General features: G+C 42.2%; 1 protein-coding gene and 1 long non-coding RNA gene across 2 annotated transcripts in view; one reads left to right on the top strand and one right to left on the bottom strand.

Moving 5' to 3' along the window:
- The window catches only part of LOC140909254 (uncharacterized), a 125351-nt gene extending 121789 nt beyond the window's left edge, over positions 1 to 3562 (top strand). Inside the window, exon 3 of the long non-coding RNA XR_012158153.2 lies at positions 1332 to 3562. This is a non-coding gene — a long non-coding RNA (uncharacterized LOC140909254). The remainder of the gene's footprint in view (positions 1 to 1331) is intronic.
- Positions 1 to 25305, bottom strand: part of KCNK1 (potassium two pore domain channel subfamily K member 1) — a 54994-nt gene that overhangs the window by 5050 nt on the left and 24639 nt on the right. Inside the window, exon 2 of the mRNA XM_073338117.2 lies at positions 1310 to 1705. Coding sequence (XP_073194218.1) covers positions 1310 to 1705 — 396 coding nt within the window. The remainder of the gene's footprint in view (positions 1 to 1309; positions 1706 to 25305) is intronic.

Below are 25305 nucleotides of genomic sequence, written 5' to 3'. Positions count from 1 at the left end.
CAATAGTGTTTCAATGTTTCCTTGTACTCCCTCATCTGTCTGTATCCATTATGTTGTCTCTTCTTTTATACTTCGACTAAGCTCTTTGGGGCAGGCACTATCTTTTTGTTCTGTATTTATACAGCGCCTAACAGAATGGGATCCTGGTCCATAACTAGGGCTCCCAAGCACTAGAGTATTACAAATAATAAGACCAGCAGTTCAGATTTGGAAGAAGGAGATTTGTTTTTGCCTCTTCTTTCTTAGCAAGCCACTTCCTAACTGAGCTTAACGCCTTTTTGCTTTCTTATTCCATCAGTGCACAGGCTCCCTAGTGGTATAGCTGTGATGTAAATTGACAAACACCAAAACCAAATGCTAATCTTCAGCATCATGTGCAAGAGCAATGTGCTCAGAAATGTGCAGTGACATGCATTAAGACCCAAATATAAAAATCAAAGTCAACATTTAAAACAGTAGATTGTTATACTTTTGTATTTACTTTGTTTTCTTAATTTCTTTTAAAAACTAAAATAAAAATTATAAAAACATAAAATTAAATGCTGATTTTTTCCCTCCAAAACGAAATTTCTTCAAAATCAACATGTTCCATGTTTCAATTTTGATGAATCAAGCATTTTCCGGTGGAAAACAGTTCTGCTGGAAAATTTTTGACTCGGACTAATGGGAGCTTTTGAGAGGTCTGCACAGCTTTTTAAAGGATGTTATAAATGGAGCTGGTCAAAAAACTGGATGTAATTTTCGTGAACATTGTCCCTTTTTTGGTTTTCATTTGAAATTTCAAAGAAAGTGTTTGTTTTTTTAAATTGAAGTTCGGAAAATTTCAACCAGTTTTAGTTCTAACTAATTATCTTGCGCCTTATCACTTATTTGACTGCCACAGCATTAATGCCAAATTTGCACTTGGGGTTTTTGTACTGGGGATGCAGGTTGGTGTATTAATCTCTGTCTGGCAAGACATTATTTCAGTTTATATTAAAACACACACAAAAATTAAAAACAAAAACAAAAAACCACGAAACACACACAGAAGAGGGAAAAAAACCTCCAGCCCAGATAGCTAAAAACTTTAATACCTTGTCAAACAAATCTTCATTTAACAAACTCCCTATTCAGATTAGTGCTTTTAAAGGGGGCTGGGAGAGTGAGGAAGAACCCATATATCATGGTTAACAACTCATAAGGGGGCATAAGGCCTAGATGAATAAGTAAGGTAACCAAAGAATATGGAGGGGGAGAAAGAGGCACCTAATACGTAGAAATCCTATTGGCTAAATGACTATTATTTAATGGTTAGTTTGGTACTTACACGTAATTCCTATCTTATACAGCTCTCTGAATTTTTGATTGTAACCTTCTCCTGGAACATAGTCGCCAAGACCAATGGTGCTCAGGGAAATGAAACAAAAGTAAAAAGATTCCAAAAAGTTCCAGTCATCTTCCACAACAGAAAATACTGCTGCCGGGATAAAGAAAAAGCATGAGACGGTAACAAACCCAAGAATCACTGCGTGGATGATGGCAACAATCTGCTTGGAGAAGCCCCAGCGAATGTGGAAATATAGTACAGGCCGTCTGGTGACATAGACTATGATACGCTGCACCACAGCTGTCAGGAAAAGCAGCGTAAAGGGGATTCCGATGACGGAGTATATAATACAGAAGGCCTTTCCTCCATCCGACAAAGGCACAGTGTGACCATAACCTGGGGGAGGGAAAAACAAACAGACAGAGGAAGGGTGTATATGAAATGTGGAAAATAAATTGGAACAGGCACATACCACCAGTGGGGAACTCAGTTGCTACATCTGTGACTGTGTAGTATTATGTTAAATACAAAGAACCTTTCACAAAGCTTTGAACTTTAAATGTACTGCTATCAAGGATAATTTTAAACTATTGGTACAGCCAGACTATTGGGGGTTAACAGCTACATATAAAGTACAAAGCATAAGGGAAAACATTTTTCAAAACTGCATGTTATTAAAACAATGTATATTTTGGAGAAAGGGTGCGTTGTCTAGTATTCAGAGCATGAGACCAGAGATCAAGACATCTGGGTTCTATTTCTGGTTCTCCTACCGACTTACTGTTTGACCTTCGGCAAGTGACCTGGACACAGATCCTGAAAAGGTATTTAGGCACTTTTCCATTAATTTTAATGGAAGTGCCTAAATACCTTTGAGGATCTGGGCCTTAAACTTTCTTTGCTTCAATTTACTGATCTGTCAAAAGGGGATAATACTTACCACACAAGGGTGTTTTTGGGCTTAACTGATTGTAAAATACTTTTAGATCTTCAGAAGGAAGGTGTTAAAAATGCGAAGTATTATTGTAATTAGTACTTCACATTGCATTTTTTCCATAGGTTGTTTCAATGATAATCCCCTAAGAATATTTAAAAACAAAATAAACCTCCATATAAAAATAGTAGCTTGAAGGCTGGACCTTCACCAGGTCACTGGTGTATTGTAAGTGACAATAGTAATCTGTCTAATTTAGAATGTAGGAATTTATACAGTGCTGTACGAGCTGCTGATGACAATGTATACAATTATGCTAGTCCCAGGCTAGAAAGTGCAGCATGCCAGACTGTTTGGTTTTAAAAGTAAACCACAAGTACAATAAATCCACTAAACCATAAATGTTTTCTTCTGTCAGCTGACAAAATTAATATTTTACTGTTATTGTAGTGGGGTAGGGGAAGTCTCCTGCAATCTACGGAGGTTAATCACACCAATAGAAAGACATGTAATAATATAACTCCAAGCAAGTTGTAGCCAATTGGTTCATTTTATCATTCATTTATTGTGTGAAGTTATGATTAACTAATATACTGTATTATACAGCCACTGTATGCTAAATAGAGTTAAACTGTAGTATTATAGAAGTATAAGATGAATCAGTATTTAGACATGATAAGTATGCATTAGGTATCTAAGCAGGGCTGAAACACCAGGCCTACAAGCTGAGGCCTGTATGAGTTTAGCCATACTAGGCTATATGCTTAAGAAATGCTTGACATAAGTGAGTGACCAAAGAATGACCCTTTGCCACAAAATTACGAAAAAAGATATACCAGTGGGTAGTATTGCAAAAAATTAACTGTAAGATTAATTTTTGATGACAAGATACCTGGTAGTCACCTTTTTCTAACACATGTTCTATCTGCAGGGTGCACTATGTGCATAAATGCTAATGAGAACAAGAAGATCTACACACAAGCTATGAAAAATGGGGTATCCCAATATTCTTGGGGGACACAATACAAATATGGGAAAAGAGGGTTGACTTTCATGCACATGTGCAGAGTATAAGGTATAGTCAGAATCACATTTTAAAAGAGGGGGCTCCCTGATTGGGTAAAATGAGTTCCCTATGGGAAAACTCCGTCAGGAACCATCCCTCTACTGATGATCAATTAGCAAGGCATCCATCAGACCTCAAGAATATCATTAAGGATGTGATTATGACTATATTTGTAGCATGGTTTTTTGTAGGATTTCTATATGCATGGGTAATCATAACCTCAACTGTAACTTTAATAAACTTGTAAAACAGACTAGACCTTGTACTTCTAACCGTATGTGTGGTCACTATTTTTGGTCTTTATATGTTCCTAGATCCTCTAAATCTGAAACAAGTAGCAGAGGTGACTTTCACGCTGTAGAGCTTGAAACTGTAGCCACCAGAGCCAAACGCAGGGTGGTGTAATACCACATTACAAAAATTCACTTTACATAAAATAAAAGGCTACAAAAGTTCAGACAAGTCCTAGTCATTTACAGCTAAAAATCTGCTAGTTCACGAAGAGTCACTTGAATCCCATACTTCCAATCTTATCCATCTTACAAATCAGACATAAAAAAGAAACCCTCTTGAAAGTTTTCCGGTGGTCTAAAAATTGGTACTAAATGTCTTAGAGGAAGCAATATTTTAATCCAAGATACATAGAAACACTTTTAGATGACGGACGACAAATTACAAAATTTGCATCTCCTCACCATTACAACATGCACAAAGAAACCCTATGCGGTGTAATTTCTCTGCATTATATAACTTAATGCACCAAATAGTAGTCTTCAGTCCTACATGAATTTTAATGACATGATGAATAATTGATCCAAGTTCAGTCACTTGAAAAAAGATCATGCTGCAGGGCACTTTTTTCATTTACCTTTATAGTACTACTGAAATCCATTACAAGTCTCAAAGATTTTTAAACGTACTAAACTGTTAATACCTCTAACTTGTACATGGAAATGTTCATATTTTACTGAGTTGGCCCTACAGCATTTTCTGCCTAAATCTAACTACATATTAAAAACAACTTGAAAGTTACTACTAACTACTTTGTATACACTGACCATCCAGTTAGTGGTTTCCAAAGTTTTTTTTTGCCTTTTCCAAATATTAGGGCCTGATCCAAAGATCACTGAAGTCAGTGGATTAGTTAAACTGCATTTAACGCCTTTGTGAGCACCCTTAGGGTATGTCTACACTACGGAATAAGGTCGAATTTATAGAAGTCGGTTTTTTAGAAATCGGTTTTATATATTCGAGTGTGTGTGTCCCCACAGAAAATGCTCTAAGTGCATTAACTCGGCGGAGCGCTTCCACAGTACGGAGGCTAGAGTCGACTTCCGGAGCGTTGCACTGTGGGTAGCTATCCCACAGTTCCCGCAGTCTCCGCTGCCCATTGGGATTCTGGGTTGAGATCCCAATGCCTGATGGGGCTAAAACATTGTCGCGGGTGGTTCTGGGTACATATCGTCAGGCCCCTGTTCCCTCCCTCCCTCCGTGAAAGCAAGGGCAGACAATCGTTTCGCGCCTTTTTTCCTGAGTTACCTGTGCAGACGCCATACCACTGCAAGCATGGAGCCCGCTCAGGTAACCGTCACCCTATGTCTCCTGGGTGCTGGCAGACGCGGTACGGCATTGCTACACAGTAGCAGCAACCCCTTGCCTTGTGGCAGCAGACGGTACAGTACGACTGGTAGCCGTCATCGTCATGTCCGAGGTGCTCCTGGTCACCTCTGTGAGGTCGATCAGGAGCGCCTGGGCAGACATGGGCGCAGGGACTAAATTTGGAGTGACTTGACCAGGTCATTCTCTTTAGTCCTGCAGTCAGTCCTATTGAACCGTCTTATGGTGAGCGGGCAGGCGATATGGACTGCTAGCAGTCGTACTGTACCATCTTCTGCCGAGCAGCCATGAGATGTGGATGGCATGCAGTGCTTCTGCACCGTCTGCTGCCAGCCAAAGATGTAAAAGATAGATGGAGTGGATCAAAACAAGAAATAGACCAGATTTGTTTTGTACTCATTTGCTTCTCCCCCTCCCCCGTCTAGGGGACTCATTCTTCTAGATCACACTGCAGTCACTCACAGAGAAGGTGCAGCGAGGTAAATCTAGCCATGTATCAATCAGAGGCCAGGCTAACCTTGTTCCAATAAGGACAAAAACTTAGGTGCACCATTTCTTATTGGAACCCTCCATGAAGTCCTGCCTGAAATACTCCTTGATGTAAAGCCACCCCCTTTGTTGATTTTAGCTCCCTGAAGCCAACCCTGTAAGCGCCCCTCCCGGCGTCAGAGCAACGGCAAACAATCGGGCATCTGAGAGTGCTGTCCAGAGCAGTCACAATGGAGCACTCTGATGGGGCTAAAACATTGTCGCGGGTGGTTCTGGGTACGTATCGTCAGGCCCCCGTTCCCTCCCTCCCTCCGTGAAAGCAAGGGCAGACAATCATTTCGCGCCTTTTTTCCTGAGTTACCTGTGCAGACGCCATACCACGGCAAGCATGGAGCCCGCTCAGGTAACTGTCACCCTATGTCTCCTGGGTGCTGGCAGACGCGGTACGGCTTTGCTGCACAGTAGCAGCAACCCATTCCCTTCTGGCAGCAGACGGTGCAATACGATTGGTAGTCGTCCTCGTCGTGTCCGAGGTGCTCCTGGCCACGTCGGCTGGGAGCGCCTGGGCAGACATGGGCGCAGGGACTAAATTTGGAGTGACCTGACCAGGTCATTCTCTTTAGTCCTGCAGTCAGTCCTATTGAATCGTCTTATGGTGAGCGGGCAGGCGATACGGACTGCTAGCAGTCGTACTGTACCATCTTCTGCCAGGCAGGCAAGAGATGAGGATTGCTAGCAGTCGTACTGTACCATCTTCTGCCAGGCAGGCAAGAGATGAAGATGGCTAGCAGTCGTACTGTACCATCTTCTGCTGAGCAGCCATGAGATGTGGATGGCATGCAGTCCTTCTGCACCGTCTGCTGCCAGCCAAAGATGTAAAAGATAGATGGAGTGGGTCAGAACAAGAAATAGACCAGATTTGTTTTGTACTCATTTGCCTCCTCCCCTGTCTAGGGGACTCATTCCTCTAGGTCACACTGCAGTCACTCACAGAGAAGGTGCAGCGAGGTAAATCTAGCCATGTATCAATCAGAGGCCAGGCTAACCTCCTTGTTCCAATGAGAACGATAACTTAGGTGCACCATTTCTTATTGGAACCCTCCGTGCAGTCCTGCCTGAAATACTCCTTGATGTACAGGCACCCCCTTTGTTGATTTTAGCTCCCTGAAGCCAACCCTGTAAGCCGTGTCGTCAGTCGCCCCTCCCTCCGTCAGAGCAACGGCAGACAATCGTTCCGCGCCTTTTTTCTGTGCGGACGCCATACCAAGGCAAGCATGGAGGCTGCTCAGCTCACTTTGGCAATTAGGAGCACATTAAACACCACACGCATTATCCAGCAGTATATGCAGCACCAGAACCTGGCAAAGCGATACCAGGCGAGGAGGCGACGTCAGCGCGGACACGTGAGTGATCAGGACATGGACACAGATTTCTCTGAAAGCATGGGCCCTGCCAATGCATGCATCATGGTGCTAATGGGGCAGGTTCATGCTGTGGAACGCCGATTCTGGGCTCAGGAAACAAGCACAGACTGGTGGGACCGCATAGTGTTGCAGGTCTGGGACGATTCCCAGTGGCTGCGAAACTTTCGCATGCGTAAGGGCACTTTCATGGAACTTTGTGACTTGCTTTCCCCTGCCCTGAAGCGCATGAATACCAAGATGAGAGCAGCCCTCACAGTTGAGAAGCAAGTGGCGATAGCCCTGTGGAAGCTTGCAACGCCAGACAGCTACCGGTCAGTTGGGAATCAATTTGGAGTGGGCAAATCTACTGTGGGGGCTGCTGTGATGCAAGTAGCCCACGCAATCAAAGATCTGCTGATATCAAGGGTAGTGACCCTGGGAAATGTGCAGGTCATAGTGGATGGCTTTGCTGCAATGGGATTCCCTAACTGTGGTGGGGCTATAGACGGAACACATATCCCTATCTTGGCACCGGAGCACCAAGCCGCCGAGTACATAAACCGCAAGGGGTACTTTTCGATAGTGCTGCAAGCTCTGGTGGATCACAAGGGACGTTTCACCAACATCAACGTGGGATGGCCGGGAAAGGTACATGATGCTCGCATCTTCAGGAACTCTGGTGTGTTTAAACAGGTGCAGGAAGGGATTTACTTCCCAGACCAGAAAATAACTGTTGGGGATGTTGAAATGCCTATATGTATCCTTGGGGACCCAGCCTACCCCTTAATGCCATGGCTCATGAAGCCGTACACAGGCAGCCTGGACAGTAGTCAGGAGCTGTTCAACTACAGGCTGAGCAAGTGCAGAATGGTGGTAGAATGTGCATTTGGACGTTTAAAGGCGCGCTGGCGCAGTTTACTGACTCGCTTAGACCTCAGCAAAACCAATATTCCCACTGTTATTACTGCTTGCTGTGTGCTCCACAATATCTGTGAGAGTAAGGGGGAGACGTTTATGGCGGGGTGGGAGGTTGAGGCAAATCGCCTGGCTGCTGGTTACGCACAGCCAGACACCAGGGCGGTTAGAAGAGCACAGGAGGGCGTGGTACGCATCAGAGAAGCTTTGAAAACCAGTTTCATGACTGGCCAGACTACGGTGTGAAAGTTCTGTTTGTTTCTCCTTGATGAAATCCCCCTTGGTTCACTCTACTTCCCTGTAAGCTAACCACCCGCCCCTCCTCCCTTCAATCACCGCTTGCAGAGGCAATAAAGTCATTGTTGCTTCACATTCATGCATTCTTTATTCATTCATCACACAAATAGGGGGATGACTACCAAGGTAGCCCAGGAGGGGTGGTGGAGGAGGGAAGGAAAATGCCACACAGCACTTTAAGCACAGCACTTTAAAAGTTTACAACTTTAAAATTTATTGAATGACAGCCTTCTTTTTTTTGGGCAATCCTCTGTGGTGGAGTAGCTGGTTGGCCGGAGGCCACCCCACCGCGTTCTTGGGCGTCTGGGTGTGGAGGCTATGGAACTTGGGGAGGAGGGCGGTTGGTTACAGAGGGGCAGCAGTGGCAGTCTGTGCTCCAGCTGCCTTTGCTGCAGCTCAACCATACACTGGAGCATACTGGTTTGGTCCTGCAGCAGCCTCAACATTGAATCCTGCCTCCTCTCATCACGCTGCCGCCACATTTGAGCTTCAGCCCTGTCTTCAGCCCGCCACTTACTCTCTTCAGCCCGCCACCTCTCCTCCCGGTCATTTTGTGCTTTCCTGCACTCTGACATTATTTGCCTCCACGCATTCGTCTGTGCTCTGTCAGTGTGGGAGGACAGCATGAGCTCGGAGAACATTTCATCGCGAGTGCGTTTTTTTTTCTTTTTAAGCTTCACTAGCCTCTGGGAAGGAGAAGATCCTGTGATCATTGAAACACATGCAGCTGGTGGAGAAAAAAAAAAAAGGGACAGCAGTATTTAAAAAGACACATTTCATAAAATAGTGGCTACACTCTTTCAGGGTAAACCTTGCTGTTAACATTACATACATAGCACATGTGCTTTCGTTACAAGGTCGCATTTTGCCTCCTCCCACCGCGTGACTACCCCCTCAACCTTCCCCCCTCCCTGTGGCTAACAGCGGGGAACATTTCTGTTTAGCCACAGGCAAACAGCCCAGCAGGAATGGGCTCCTCTGAGTGTCCCCTGAAGAAAAGCACCCTATTTCAACCAGTTGACCATGAATTGTATCTCACTCTCCTGAGGATAACACAGAGAGATAAAGAACGGATGTTGTTTGAATGCCAGCAAACATACACTGCAATGCTTTGTTCTACAATGATTCCCGAGTACGTGTTACTGGCCTGGAGTGGTAAAGTGTCCTACCATGAAGGACGCAATAAGGCTGCCCTCCCCAGAAACCTTTTGCAAAGGCTTTAGGACTACATCTAGGAGAACCGCAAATGCCAGGGCAAAGTAATCCTTTCACATGCTTGCTTTTAAACCATGTATAGTATTTTAAAAAGGTACACTCACCAGAGGTCCCTTCTCCACCTGCTGGGTCCAGGAGGCAGCTTTGGGTGGGTTCGGGGGGTACTGGCTCCAGGTCTAGGGTGAGAAACAGTTCCTGGCTGTCGGGAAAACCGGTTTCTCCGCTTGCTTGCTGTTAACTGTCTTCCTCGTCCCCAAAACCTGCTTCCGTATTGCCTCCATCTCCATTGGAGGAGTCAAACAACACGGCTGGGGTAGTGGTGGCTGAACCCCCTAAAATGGCATGCAGCTCATCATAGAAGTGGCATGTTTGGGGCTCTAACCCAAAGCGGCTGTTCGCCTCTCTGGTTTTCTGGTAGGCTTGCCTCAGCTCCTTCAGTTTCACGTGGCACTGCTTCGGGTCCCTGTTATGGCCTCTGTCCTTCATGCCCTGGGAGATTTTCACAAAGGTTTTGGCATTTCGAAAACTGGAACGGAGTTCTGATAGCACGGATTCCTCTCCCCAAACAGCGATCAGATCCCGTACCTCCCGTTCGGTCCATGCTGGAGCTCTTTTGCGATTCTGGGACTCCATCATGGTCACCTGTACTGATGAGCTCTGCATGGTCACCTGCAGCTTGCCACACTGGCCAAACAGGAAATGAGATTCAAAAGTTCGCGGTTCTTTTCCTGTCTACCTGGCCAGTGCATCTGAGTTGAGAGTGCTGTCCAGAGCGGTCATAATGGAGCACTCTGGGATAGCTCCCGGAGGCCAATACCATCGAAATTGTGTCCACAGTACCCCAAATTCGAGCCAGCAACGTCGATTTAAGCGCTAATCCACTTGTCAGGGGTGGAGTAAGGAAATCGATTTTAAGAGCCCTTTAAGTCAAAATAAAGGGCTTCATTGTGTGGACGGGTGAAGGTTTACATCGATTTAACGCTGCTAAATTCGACCTAATGTCCTAGTGTAGACCAGGGCTTACACAGAATTAATTCACTTCCAAAGTGAATTAAGATAAAGTACATTAAGGCCACTTTAATACTGAATAAGAGTTACAATATTTTTGTCATGCCAGTAAATCTTGGTCTTTCATTGTAAGAAGTATTAACACAATAGAGGATAGTCTTACATTTCAGAGAAAATCAGCGAACTAAAAAGATAAGCTAAATGTCACTGTTCAGTCACTTGCTTTCTGTTGCATTTCATTCCCTTTCTTCATCTATTTGTTGCCTCTTCACTCTGTAACCTCTTCAGGGCAAGGATTTTCTAAGATTGGTGCACACATCTGGCTCTGTATAACTATATAATAATGTGTCACTTTCCATTATTCAGCTGAAGCAATCATGTTTACATATATCACAACAGTAGTCCTAAAAACATGCTTTTCCTTATGAGAGAAAAAGGCTCAAATTAAGGAGAATTGTATCCCCATTATGAAAATTATTAAATTACTTTAATCAGTATAGGGAGAGGACTGGGACAGAATTGATTTGGGGGGGACTCGAGTTAAAATGGTCCAGGTAACATAGCCCATAGGGGATGTTTTTCCTAAGAGTCATTTAATGGCTCCTTTTATAACCTAAAAGGCATAGTATACACATTTTTATCTTCTAGGATGCAACTGTGCATATTCTCATTGTCCATAGAAATGGATATTCTTTTTCTAATTCTTTTAAGCCCTTGACCTTGGATACCTTGTGGCAATTACACAGGTTAATTATGCATTGGATAAAATATTTCCTTTTATTGGTTTACATTTATTGCCGTTCAATTACATTAAATTGTTCCCTTGTTCTTGTATCATGTGAGTAAACAGGAGTTACTGATTCTACCTTCTCTGTACAGCTCATTTTATATGCCTCATGTTCCCTATTATTGATCCCTTCTAGTTATTTTCTCATCTGTCTCTGTACCTCTTCTATTTTCCTATATCCTAGCACTGAGGAGAGTATCTTAGGTGTGCCACTGGTTTATAAAATAGCATTAGAATATTTTCATTATTTTCTATCCCATTCCTTCGATAGCCATACATTTTGTTTGCTTTTTGGATTTCCATTAAACAGATGTTTTCACTGAGCTGCCCAGTTCCTTTTCCCAAATGGCTAGTGTCGGTCTAGAACCGAGCAAGACATATGAGAGGCTCACATTATTTCTTCCAAATTGCATTACCTTGTCAACACTGAGTTATCTGTTATCATGCTTCCCAATTGCTAGTCTGGACTAATTAGTTTTGTGTATCTAGCTTTTGCTACCTCATTGTTCAGTCCCTCCTTTAGTTCATTTAGAAATATTTTAAATACTGTCCTAGCACAGATCTTTGAGGAAACCATGAAGTTGACCAATTAATCCTGGTTTTCAATCCCCGAGACTGCTTCTAATCCAGAACAGTAGTGTACTGTTCCCTTTATGGCCTCCTGGAGGGACTCTGACAAAGGCTTACTGAAAGTCCAAAAAAAATTATAACTACTGGTTCTCCTTTGTCTATTTTGTTGAAGTGATCAAAGAATTCTAGTACATCAGACCAGAACCATATTCTTGGTATGTTCCTCCAGCAGCAGAGGCAGAGGTCTCCCAGAAGGAAGAGGTGATACAGCTCTGAGCTGGATTATCTCCAGCCTGAATTTCCAGGCAGAAATCCCCGCATGATGCTGTGGAAAGTGCTACTTTTCCCGATCCATCCTTTTCTGGCCCAAGCTCAAGACCTTGCATCCATGGTGTGACAGGTTTGGTCACAGAGACTCCCTTGGGACTGTCACCTGATGTGCTGAAACTACCTCTGAGCCCGTCTTCCCTGCCAGCTTTGGACTCCAGAACCCCGTCTTGTTGAGCCAGACATGCAAACCTGCTACAACACAGACCCTGGGTCTGAACCATGCCCACAAAGCTGCAGACTTTGACCAAAAACTGCTCAGCAAGTACTCCTATCTCCAGCACCCAGACACCCAGTTCCCAGTGGTATCCAAACCCCAAATAAATCTGTTTTACCCTGTATAAGCTTTATACAGAGTAAAGTCATAAATTGTCGGCCCTCTATAACACTGACAGAGAGATATGCACAGCTGTTTGCTCCCCCAGGAATTAATCACTTACTCTGGGTTTACTAACAAACAAAAGTGATTTTATTAACTATAAAAAGTAGGAGTTAAGTGTTTCAAGTAATAACAGACAGAACAAAGTAAATTACCAAGCAAAATAAAACAAAACACGCAAGTCTAAGCCTAATACATTAAGAAACTGAATACAGGTAAATCTCACCCTCAGAGATGTTCCAATAAGCTTCTTTCACAGACTAGACTTCTTACTAGTCTGGGCCCAATCCTTTCCCCTGATACAGTTCTTGTTAGTTACAGCTCAGGTAGTACCTCAGGGATTTCTCATGATGGCAGCCCCCTTTGTTCTGTTCCACCCCCTTTTATAGCTTTGGAACAAGGTGGGAATCTTTTGTCTCTCTGGGTCCCCAATCCTCCATCTAAATGGAAAAGCAGCAGGTTTAAGATGGATTCCAGTACCAGGTGACATGATCACATGTCACTGTAAGACCCCATTCTCCATTCTTTCAGGGTTGGCCTGCACGTACCCAGGAAGGTTTGTGCATAAACAGAGCCATTCACAACCAATTGTCCTAGTTAATGGGAGCCATCAAGATTCCTAGCCACCATTAATGGCCCACTCTTTGCATAGTTACAATTGGACTTCAGAGTAATACTTCATGTTTTTAGTTTTAGATACAAAAATGATACATTCATTCAAATAGGATAAACACACTCAGTAGATAAGCTTTGTAATGATACCTTACAAGAGACCTTTTGCATAAAGCATATTCCAGTTACATTATATTTACACTCATTAGCACATTTCCATAAAACATATGGAGTGCAGCGTCACACATGGATTGATGGGAAGAACAAGGAGGAACGGTGAAGGGTAACATCTACTTTCTTCATGGACACTCACCTTCCATGCATGAATCACTGAGGGATGCTGTAGGCCAGTTACATGTTCTAAGTCTCTTTCTACACTGTTTTTGTGTAAGCCTTTGTCATGCTCTGGAACCTATGCTAACAGTGCAACAAACTGATTATTTATGGCCGGACTCTTTCCTTTATATGAGTTGCTGATATGCTCATGGGCTATATAAATCCTAGAAACAGCTCTTCAGCACTTTGTTTTGGTAGGAGTTACACAGTAGTAACTCAAGTGATCAGAATCCTGCCCTCAGGATTTCAAACCCACAGCAACGCTGGGATTAAAAAAGATGAATAGTGAGTTTATGTAAAATACCGAAGCTCGTTGAGGCATAAATTACAAGGCAAGGGTCACATATTATGCAGCATGAATAAAATGAAATTCAAAGGTCACTTTGTGCAGCACAGCCATGTTATGTCAACATGCCATAACGTCAGATCTAATTTAAAATGCATTTTAAGAAATATTCTGCCAACAAAGTTTGTAGCCTCCTTGAAAAAAAGTGGTTCAATTTATACATTTAGAAATGCCACTGGCTGAATCACTACAGGCTGTAGCGTCTTTGAACCCAAGCAGTTTGGTGCATGAGAATTTATTATTTCTGCTGGCTGTCAGCTAAGTCAGAAATCTATTTAAACCTAAATGTCCAGTCCATGCAGTTCACAGACTAGTTTGCAGCCCCTGAACCCAAGAAGTTTGCATGAGGGCGGTTTTGTACTGTACCACCACTGTCATATGGCACACCTTTCACACCGTTGGCTAGATATCTGGTGGCCCTTTTCAAATTATATGAAGTCTGCCAGACCTGCTGAGAGGTAGCAGCTGCTAGGGAGAAGAGAAGATTGTTGCTATGATCCAATACATACATACTCCTTTGACCACTGACCACGCTTGCAGAATTTTGAGGGTAAAGAGATTGCGGAGGAACTTAAAATGGAGAATAGAACAGGAATCTAGTTACAGTCTTAATAGTCAAGACACTTTCGTACTCTCTCCATAATAAAGGACTCTCTTGTCTCCGTTGACTATTTTAAAGTACATTTTTAAGTTGCTAGGGCACTACCTAGTACCACAAACTGCAGTTTAACAGTTCCTGGAATGCCTCAAACAGTAAAGGACAGCACTTCGTAATTCCAAAATGAGACCAGTAGGGTAGCCTTTATAAAGCACCATATGATTTGCAGACGATACAACTATATCACAAAGCATCAGCAAGCTTTACAAAGTCTATCTCCGATTGGAAAGCATGACTAAGGTGATTGTGCTCCCCTTCCCTGCATCCTTGTGGCTAGTGCTGGAGAGGTCTCTGTAGATGGGTGAATTTTACCTTATTACATATTGAAGAAGGTGTGTTTTTCCACTTTGTTTTTCCTGTCCTATTTCCATAGAGAGGAACAGCTCTCATTTTAAATACACAGGACAATGTGTAATAAGTACAGCTCTTGTTTATTTTTTCCCCCACTTAAAAATTCTGACAGACATCCATAATGAATTACAGGGGTAATTAGAAATTGGACTAAACTAGATGAAGCTAGATTTAGATATGACAAAGTGATATGGTTTACTGCATTGCAGAAGCATACAGGGCAGATAGTCTGTTCCTTTGCAATTGTCTCTATATTCATAGGCATAAGAATATTGCTGAGTATATTCTTGTGTCATATTTGAGCAGATTAATGTTTGGCTCAATAATGTCACTTCTCAGCATAAGCATCAGAGAAAAATGTAAATTCTCTTTTGTATACCGTAGAAATGACTTGAAGTGGAAAATGATAGCATTTTCCCATGCCATGGACCTGCTAATCCCACTCAGTTTGCATTATATATGAGCTAAGCATATAGTATCAACTCAAGGTGAACCATTACACTACTCCAGTGCAGGTCTCTAATTAGCAAGTCTGAAGGAAAGCATACATTCCAACTGTCACCAAAAAGGAATCCACTGGAGAAAAGAAAAAGATACAGAACTGCTGTGATTGTTGTAGTCAGACCATTTCCAGGACCAATAAACATGCCTTTAAAAAGACCTAACATTTCTGTTGGAAATGAAAGCCTGGATGTTTCAGAAACCGATGGCACTTACCTTGCAATCACACCCCCTCTAAGAGTGGACAACTGGATTTTTCAAGCCCCAGTACAGTACTGGCATGTTACTCAAATTTATACAGAATTATCTAGAGTGAAACTCCTCTTACTAGGTTTCAGAGTAGCAGCTGTGTTAGTCTGTATCCGCAAAAAGAAAAGGAGGACTTGTGGCACCTTAGAGACTAACCAATTTATTTGATCATAAGCTTTTGTGAGCTACAGCTCACTTCATCGGATGCATGCAGTGGATCCAATGAAGTGAGCTGTAGCTCACGAAAGCTTATGCTCAAATAAATTTGCTAGTCTCTAAGGTGCCACAAGTCCTCCTTTTCTTTTTCCTCTTACTAGGATACATTTAAACCTTGATCCTGAAATGAGCTCTGTGTGGGTAGTATCTGGGGGGCACAAAGAGCCCCAATTATTTCAATTACATTGAGCCAACATATCATTAAAGACTTCCAGGTGCGCCACGTAGGTGCAAGGTTCTACACAGCGCTCATTGCAGGACTAAGGACTAAATTTATAAGCTTATTTAGCAGATATGGATCTATTATACCTTAGCAGAAAAATTCTGACTTCAATTTGATGATAGTCAAAAAGATTTGTGTAAGTATTCCTCCCCCATTACTATTAGGGTTTTATTTTGTTTGTTTTTATAGCTGAAGCCCTTGTGTAAGAATTGGGCCCAAGATCAAAACAGGAATCATTTTGAGTCTCTCCCACAGAATAATAAAAATATGTATTTAGAAATAAAGAAAACTAATAATAAAGATCTGGTGGATTTATTTTGTATCTCACATAAAAGCTATAGCTATTTTTTCCTCCAACCTCAGATTAATCTTTTAATAAAATAAAAATAAGGGCAAGTACTAAGAGGCTACTGAATACCAGCCAACCAACAGGTCAAAGGCAAGGTTAGACTTCCTGAGGGTTGCTTTGAGGATTCAGTAATGATAACTCCGGTTATTCTTTTTTTTAATTGGTTTACGTGCCTGCCAGGCAACAGATGGTCAAATTTGTACCAGAGTCAGGCTCCCACCAATAAGCTATTTCATTATGGCTGTTGCCTGGTAGAACTCACTCAAGAATCTCAGTAACTCAGAGAAGTACAAATGGCTTCTAAAAGGGGGAGCATTATTTCTATCCGACTGAAAGGTTACAAAACGGACATTTTTTTGAGTGGATGTTTTTGATTTTGCTGTTTGTGCCTCTACGCATAGCAGCATATTTCTTTGTGCTCTCCTACCAGAGCCCCTTCTTAACCAGTACTTACCAAGGGCAAAATTCACCCAAGGAAGAGGGCCCACACAGGGCTGGGACTGCCTCATACTATGTATTTGTACAGTGCCTAGCGCAAAAGGGCCCTGACCTTGGTCGGGACATCCCGGTGCTCCTGTACCCCAAATACTACTACCCTGGATTTGTTCAGTATTACAGTCCGCTACAGCAGTGTCAGTTATGGCAAGAGCAGCTGAGCAGCGAAAGCCCATTTACCATAGCTAGCACTGAGCCTCAGAGGATACACACGGTCTTGGAGGTTAGCGTAGGAGGACGATGTTTTTTTATCTCCAGAAAGGCTCGGAGCTATGCTTTTAATCACCCGTAATAACATTTTCTGTGCTACATCCATTTTTAAAGTTCATCCCAATTACCTGAGCCTTCTGCCACTTGAAAGTCTTTGTTTATGCACAGCGCACTGTAGGGACGTACCAGCTGCCACTGCTGAGCCCGCCACCTGTGCAGTACGGTTACTCAGCTTGAAAGGAACAAAAGCCAGGTGCAGTTCATCAAGAAGAGGCTTCTAAAAACTGACATCGGGCAGCTGTTACCTTCCTAAATGCATCTTAGATACGTCAACAGCTTTGAAGGTGTCGCAGAGCCACTTACTGCTGTACTTCAATCCAGTATCGAATTAGTGAAAAATGGATACGTAATTTTGCAAGGTTATCATTTCTTGCACTGAAATGAGCTGCAATTGTAGTTCGTCCATCATCTGGGAATAAAGAGAAACAAACCAGCTGCAGATTATGATGCTTTCCACCTCCCTCTCCCAAACAGAGATACTATTTACTGCACCTTCAGAAGGAACTGAGAGTGAGATCAGTGAATGAGACCAGTTATTCAGTGGGCAGAACCAAAGAGTTCTATCCTGTAGATAGTTTAAAAAAAAAAAAGTCACATCTGCAAATATTTCTTTAAATAAAAATGCAACTTTCCATCTACTGAGGAATTTCTATTCCTAAAGCCGATTTGTTATGTGGACCTCGGACAAGTCACATAGCATCAGTTCCTTCATTTGCAACATGAGGATGATAATCCCTACCCATGTTTGTAGGACGTTTTGACATTCAAAGCATATACATTAATGTGCCATTTCCAATCATTTTAAATTTTAATATGTTTTCTTATAGAGAAAGTGTCTAATTCTGGTTCATTTGATAATGTAGCAATTTCTGGAAATATTAAGGTTTTAACAGAATGTAAAACTGTTTGCTACATATAATCATTGGCTTATCCTCCCTCCTTCCCAAACATGTTCACAACCCATTAATCCCTAAAAATCAGCCAAACAAACTATTACAAACCAGACAAAAATACACAATTCTCCATTTCTATGGAACATCTTTTCAAACTAGAAAATCCATTTTGTAACTAAAAATATAAGACACTTCTTTCTGAAGCTCACACAATGTCTCTCTTAGGGTCAAAGCAAAATAAGTGTGGTCATTTCAGACCCGAGTAATCCACAACCACAACCCCATCATATATTGTACAACCTATCATAATCTGCCCAAATAAATATAAAAACATTCACATGTTCAAAGTTCTGTATTTAATTCTGAGAAGACCAGCAGGCAGATAGTTTTACTGCTTTGAGAACTAATCTGTTGACCCATGTTCAAATTTTGAGACTATATCAGCCCTACCCATCTTATACATCTTCTCAATGGTGATCTCATTGGCTGGTAGACGATAAACTTCTTTTCCTGTCTGTTACTGTGTTTTATTGATTCAGAGACCAAAAAGGAATATTAGCAACTAGATGAAACATGTTGTAATAATATCATTGTCTTTATTTCTCTTTGAAATTTGTAGTAAACTGCCTGTGAACTTCTGAACTGTTAATAGCCTTATGCCAATCAATGTAACTAATTACCTGGTGTACATAGGAAATAGGAATTGACTTCAAAGCAACAATCTATATTTTCTATTCTTCACCCAAGGAATGCCTGCTGTGTTATCTGCTATCAAGAGGCTGTCCTAGCCTGCCGGAGATCTATAAAAAGAACTCTAGAGCCTAATCCTGTCATCTCAAGTCTGCTTGAACGTAGTCAGGAGAGGTCTGAGTCACAAGACTGAGACCTCCAGCTCCAGTCTGGATTGACCTGCTATTTTTCAGTGGAAGAATTTAAACAGACTCTGCACGTGGACTGCCTATTTGGACTGTAATCGAATGAGCTGATTTGGAAAGATTTTTATATAACTCAGCAGCCCACCATCTCTCCTATGAAACTGACATAAGTACTTAAAAGATCATTATACGTATAGATATGAAATAACCATAATCACTCTTTTCTTTTTAATAAATCTTAGATTAGTTAATAAGGACTGGCTGTAAGCATGCATTTGGGTAAAGGCTGAAATATTCATTGACCTGGTGGGCAATGTGACTGATCTCTTGGGATTGGTAGAACTTTATATATGGTGAATAAGATTTTAAATAATCCTCATCATATTTGACTTGGCTGTCTGGGTGGGAGCCTAGGTCTTGACTGCTGTGGGGGAAGCTGTGTTTTTGGCTTCTAAGTAACCAGTAAGGTATTGTAGAAGCTGTTTTGCTGCTGTCTTGATTAATCTAATTATTAAAATAAACCACTAGTTTTGGGGGATCATCTGCCCCATTCTTTCCATTTCACCCTGACTGAGGAATCTCAGAGGCCCCTCGAGCATCCCTGGTCACAGGAAGATAGAGCTAAGTGAAGGTGGTGTTCTCAGGCTGGCTTTCTAGATATGATGCAGAAAAAGACAAACATAAAAATCTCTCTCTTATGGGAACTGATCCTGTGAACTGCTGACAACCCTCAGCTCCCATTCCCTTTGGGATGATGGGAATGAAATTTCTGGTTCAAGATGGGGAAATACCGGAAACGTGGCAGAATATGCTGCTGCATATGGGGATAGTGCAGATATGTAGCATCCAAAAGAAAGATATACAAAGAAAGACACTTAAAAGGAATATATTTTGTCAGTACACAGTACCACAGGGGAAGCACAGCAACTGAAATAGAATTGTTATTAACATGTTTATATGAGAGAGGATGAGCAGGTATTACTTCGAAATGAATTGTGACTTAATATTTCAGAAGATAAAAACTCCAGTGAGATGCAAGAAAATACAAACTAGGCTGACAATATCCAGATAAAGCGAGAATAAGGTTTTTGCTTCATGGTTTTCAGGTATTATACTGTATGCACAGATTAAAGATTATTTACCTCACACAAGTGATCAAACATTTCCTCAAATAGTTTATTACAAATTTAAAAAAAAAATAAAAAAAACAACAAAAACACCACTATCCTTTCACAAATCCTCTTAAATCTCCAACTTCCTGTGGTCGGATTTTCCCACTGGCAGTGCATCACTGCACTCACAAAGAGCCAGAATTTGATACTATTCAATGTTTGTAAGTGTAACTTGAAATCAGTGGGGCTACTACTTGTGGAGGAAGTTACAGCTCAATGTACAGAAGGGTATCAGAATCTGGACCTGAGAATTCTGGCCAAGATTCTCAACAGTGATTAGTGGGTTTTGGTGCCAAACTTGTGACATCCTAAAGCAGCCCGATTTTCAGAATAGCCTTAGCAACCAGCCTCTGAAAATGTGGTCCTTTAAACTGTCTCCAGTTGGATGCCACAAATCACTAATCACTTTTTAAAATCTTGGCCACAACAAAGGAGTCTAGACTAGTGTGATCTGCCATTTCTCTTGACCGCAGCATAACCCTGCAATGATTATCTGCACCTACAATTCCACACTGTAGACTTAGAACAGTAGCGAGCAGTCTGGGTAAGCATTATGTAAGTAAGCTTCTTGTACATCTATTCCATGGGAGATATTTCTTTCTGGAAGTCTGCCTCCACTGGGATATCCACTTTCTTACAATGTTTGGTCACTGACCATTAGCAAGGGTGAGTCACACAGTACTAATGCATTAGTATAACATTTCTTTTTTATTGGTCTCAAAGGCACTGCAGTCCATGCATAGCTAGAGGCTGGTTTTTTTTAAGTTATCAAATAAAAAAATTGAGGTTCCCCAACCATAAATTCAGCTGAAGATCTTTGTATCATAATTGTATTTGTAGGCATACTGGATGTGAGGTCTGCACAGTAACATAATAGAAATACTCAGTGGCCATAGCTGTAATAATTTTTTTAAGAAGTGGTTCTCCTTAAGTGGTTTCAGTTTTGCTAGCTGTCATTTTAATCTTGCTTGCAACAGCATTCCTTCAAGAGGGGCATTCAGTAAGCAGTTATCAGAGATGTTACCACGACAGGAAGAAAAACACCCCTCATTTTGGCCAGGTCTACACTACAAACTTCTATCAGTATAACTATGTCACTCGGGGTGTGGAAAATCTACACCCTTGTGATCGGTATAACTGTGTCGCTAACCGTGGCCTCGACAGCTCTATGTCAACAGGAGAGCGTCTCCTGTGGACACAGTGACTGCCTCTCAGGCAGGTGGAGTAACTATGCCAACAGGAGAAGCTCTTCACTAAAGAGATACAGCTTTTTAAGCTTCCCACTGTATTTTCCACTGAATGCATCCGATGAAGTGAGCTGTAGCTCACAAAAGCTTATGCTCAAATATATTTGTTAGTCTCTAAGGTGCCACAAGTACTCCTTTTCTTTTTGTGAATACAGACTAACACGGCTGCTACTCTGAAACCAGCTTTTTAAGTGTAGACCTGTCCTTTATTGTACTGCTAAATCCTCTCCAACGTCTGCTGTTCATTTGGTTTCCACATTTTTAACTCCAAGTGCTTTCACAGAGCAAATACTGTGCCATGTACAAGGAAATGCAACCAGCATGATATAACCTGGCACACACACTGGCTGCTTTATTAGAGGTCATTCATGAATTCGGTGGGCTGTGCTGACTCAGCCTCTTTTCTGCACAGAGTGGGCAATGGAGGGATCATGGGAATGGCAGTATTTCTTCCACTGACAAAAAAAGCTGTAGAACATGGATCACGTTTTAAGGCTTTGTTCACTGTGGTATTTTCGACCACTGTTGAGTGGTGAAATTTTTACTTATTTTGTGTAAAGAAAAGAAAGAGCATGTTAAAGATAAATACAACAACATCAAGTCACACTGAAGCAGATCTTAAAGATGGAAAAACTTGAGCTATGGGAATGATGCCTAAGAAACAAACAGAGCAGGGAACTAAAAGTCAGGCTTCATGCGTTTGTATTCCTGATGGTGGCAATGATTCACTGGTGGAGCTTTCACAAATTATTTAATCTCTGACTCAGTTCCCCCATGCATATGAAAATACTACTATCTTACCACAAAAGCTGCAGGCTAGAACAGTACTACTTTACCTTACACTAGGGCATAGGCTTTCAGATCCAACGATGAAAGGTGCTACAGAACCATAAAGCACTATTCCCAGCTCCCACATATCTAGCGATGTGCCCAGATACAAAGTTCAGATCTCTGTTGCAAATGATCAAAAAGTTAAAGAGTGTTCAGAGCTGTTGGTTATGGCTCATCTCTAAGGGTACTTGCTAAAGAAGAGAGTGCTTTGATAAAAGTATATGAAATTCAGGAAGATGGAAATTATTTTCAGACTTTACTGTTTTAGGCCCTGATCCTGCAATTGGATTCGATAGGCTGGACTCCTGCATCCATATGGCTCTGTCTGCAGGATCAGAGTCTTACTTTTTAATTGTAGATGGATAGGAGGAAAATGCAAATGGACAGTAATGATGGAGTCAGCAAACATTTTGTCTATCTAGGATTTGTTTTTTTTTCTTACCAACACAAAAATGGTTGTGCAAATTCTTCAGCATCCTGTGGTATTAACAGTCTATTGCTCACTAACCGGGAACTGCATTTATTATGTATGAGCAGAGCACTGAGCTCTTTATGTCTAAATGGACATGCAAATACAGCTAAGTAAATTAAAATAAATTCTCTTATGGCTGCCTCAACAGCAGGTAGAAATGTTTTCATGCCATGGTTTAATTATTGTGGTTGGGTTACATCATTTTTCTCCTTCTCACTGCATCACGCTTAGGATTTACAACAGTTTAGTCATATTAAGAAGTCAAATGTTTAAAAGCCTTTGATTCTTGCAGTGATTAGTTTGCATTACTGGTTGAGTCAACATTCTGATTTTAAATTATTATTTTCCAGGAAGTTGTAAGTAAAACTTCATAGCAACAAGTGTGCTGTTCTGGCATGAAAAGTATGTGAGGCTGTTTTAAACTTTAAATTTAATTGGGCATTAGGTTGCATTATCGACTAAAGCATCTGAATGTTTTGGAACAGAATGAAAGTATTTCTATGCTGTTTTAAGGTCTCTCTCGCTTTAGGCTGTAAGCTCCTAGGGGCAGAGACCATATCTTTCTCTGTATGGTATGGAACAGTCCCACATGCATATTTTAAAATCTGTTTAGAAAAGGGAAGACTTCTCCAACTTTAAAAATATTTTGAAATATATTTTTAGCAGAGGCACTTTGGTTCTGGCCCAAAGTCCAATGAAATCGTTGGAAAAACTCCCACAGACTTTAATGGTCTTTTTATAAGGCCATACTACAGCCAGATTTTGGGTGTGCACGCATGCGCATATGTAGATAATATAAATACATACAGCAAACAATTCACAGCAGGGTGAGCTCATTCTCCAACCTCCCCTACTCCCACCAGGGCCTCGTTTCTATGGAATTTTTTTGGAAGGGTGGAGGCCTTAGTTTCAGATTTTGCCCCAAACTTCCGTGCAGCCTGGTTACCACTTTGAAACTCAATTCATAAGTTGCATAGACAGATTTCCAAATTGTCACACTTTGCCAGGGACATGACCAGGGCATGGACAGTCAGGCCTAATGATCAGAGACATGGGGTGGAAAGGCCTGGAAGTTAGATAGAACAGGGCTGGAGTCACGAATCAGGACCACAGGATAGCTGGGGGCTGTAGTTGATGTCAGAGCTGACGCCCAGAGCCAGGGATTAGAAGCCAAAATGTCAGAGCCAATGGGTAAGCTATAGACGTGGTTAGGAAGTGGAATCAAGGATGGAGAAGGGCTGGGGTTGAAGCAGGCACAAGAGCAAGCTGGGCAGGAGCAGGCTGACACAGGAAGCTGGACCAAGCGCAGCTGCAGGTATAAATGCATTGAGCAGCCAGTGAGCTCTGGCTGCTGATGGGTCTAGTAGCAAATAGTTCCATCCTTTCAGGGATAGCTCAGTGGTTTGAGCATTGGCCTGCTAAACCCAGGGTTGTGAGTTCAATCCTTGAGGGGGCCATTTAGGGATCTGGTGCAAAAATTGGGGACTGGTCCTGCTTCAAGCAGGGGGTTGGACTAGATGACCTCCTGAGGTCCCTTCCATCACTAACCTTCTATGATTCTATGGTGCAAGAAGTGCAGTGAGGCAGCCTCTGCCAGGATCAGCTGTGCTCAGGAAGAGAAGAGGAAAAAGCAGGCATGCACCTGTGATTGAATTCCCAGAAGGCTAAGTGGTCACAATTTTCTATAGGTTAAATTTTTTTTTTAAACAAAACAAAAAACTACCACATTTTTAAACAGTGTAAAAAACTTCCTGAAAAGTCTTTGCACTCATTTTATGCGTTTCATTGCACACTTGTATATCAAAGCCTGAACTTTAAGCATTCACTGATGCTGGTACAAATAGAGTAATTTAGCTTAATTGCATTTATAATTTGTCATCTTAATGGCTTACAGACATATCAATTATAATTACAAGCATTCATTTGACACCCACCACTATGGCATGTGAACATGTTAAAAGGTTTGAGTCATTTATGATTTTAGAAAGGGAGATCAAACACCATACAACCACCTCCCCTCCCTTGCCTGCAGCTTATTAAGAAAACCAGGTTTTCATCAGTCTGGAAAGCCTAGCCAAAGAGCTGCATCTTGCAGCTCCTTCTAGAAGTGATCAGGTTAATGCTTAACTGTATTTTTGCATGGAGTGAAGTGCAGAGACAGGATGCCATTAATGAGAAAGCTCATCCAATAGTACCCACAATAGTTACTCTTGAGACATACATTTCTAGCACTTTTCAACAGTGATGCAGGCTGGAGATGGTGAGACAATCCTTGAGAGCCTGAGCCTCGACCAATTATGGTTGATATATCAACCAGCACGTTGAACGTCACCTGGTGGTTGATTGGTAACCAGTGCAGTGAACAAAGCATGAATATGCCTGTTCCGCTCAGAACACAAGCAGCATATTTAAAAAACACACACACACACACCCCATTTGAATCCCATAATTTAGGTTGGGTGAAATTCTGTGCTGCACAGGAGCCAGCTTCCTCAAGGCCCTGGGGGCGCTCAACCCCGCACTCTGCCCCAGGCCCCGCCCCACTAACCTCTTCCCCCAAGCCTTTACCCCTGCCCAGTTTGGCTCTCCCCCTCCCCCCTGGGCCTCCTGCATGCCACAGAAGAGCCGATTGTGGCAGGTGGGAGGGAGAGGAGTTGATCAGCAGGGCCGCTGGCAGACAGGGGGCACTGGAGTGGAGGGGGGGGAAGCTGGTTGCCGGTGGGTGCTAATCACCCACTTTTTTTTCCCTGTGGGGGCTCCAGCCCATGCTGGGCTGCACCTCTTGGAAGTGCAGCACAGAGTTTGTAGCTAAGATTTATTAAACTCAGTACCCACCCAATCCTGGGTTGCTTTGTAGCCCCCAATGTAAAAGAGGGTAAATGGGATGACCTGG

This window comes from Lepidochelys kempii, chromosome 3 (assembly GCF_965140285.1).
Source record: "Lepidochelys kempii isolate rLepKem1 chromosome 3, rLepKem1.hap1, whole genome shotgun sequence".
Taxonomy (NCBI): Eukaryota; Metazoa; Chordata; order Testudines; family Cheloniidae; genus Lepidochelys; species Lepidochelys kempii.
This window is presented reverse-complemented; position numbering and strand designations above follow the sequence as displayed.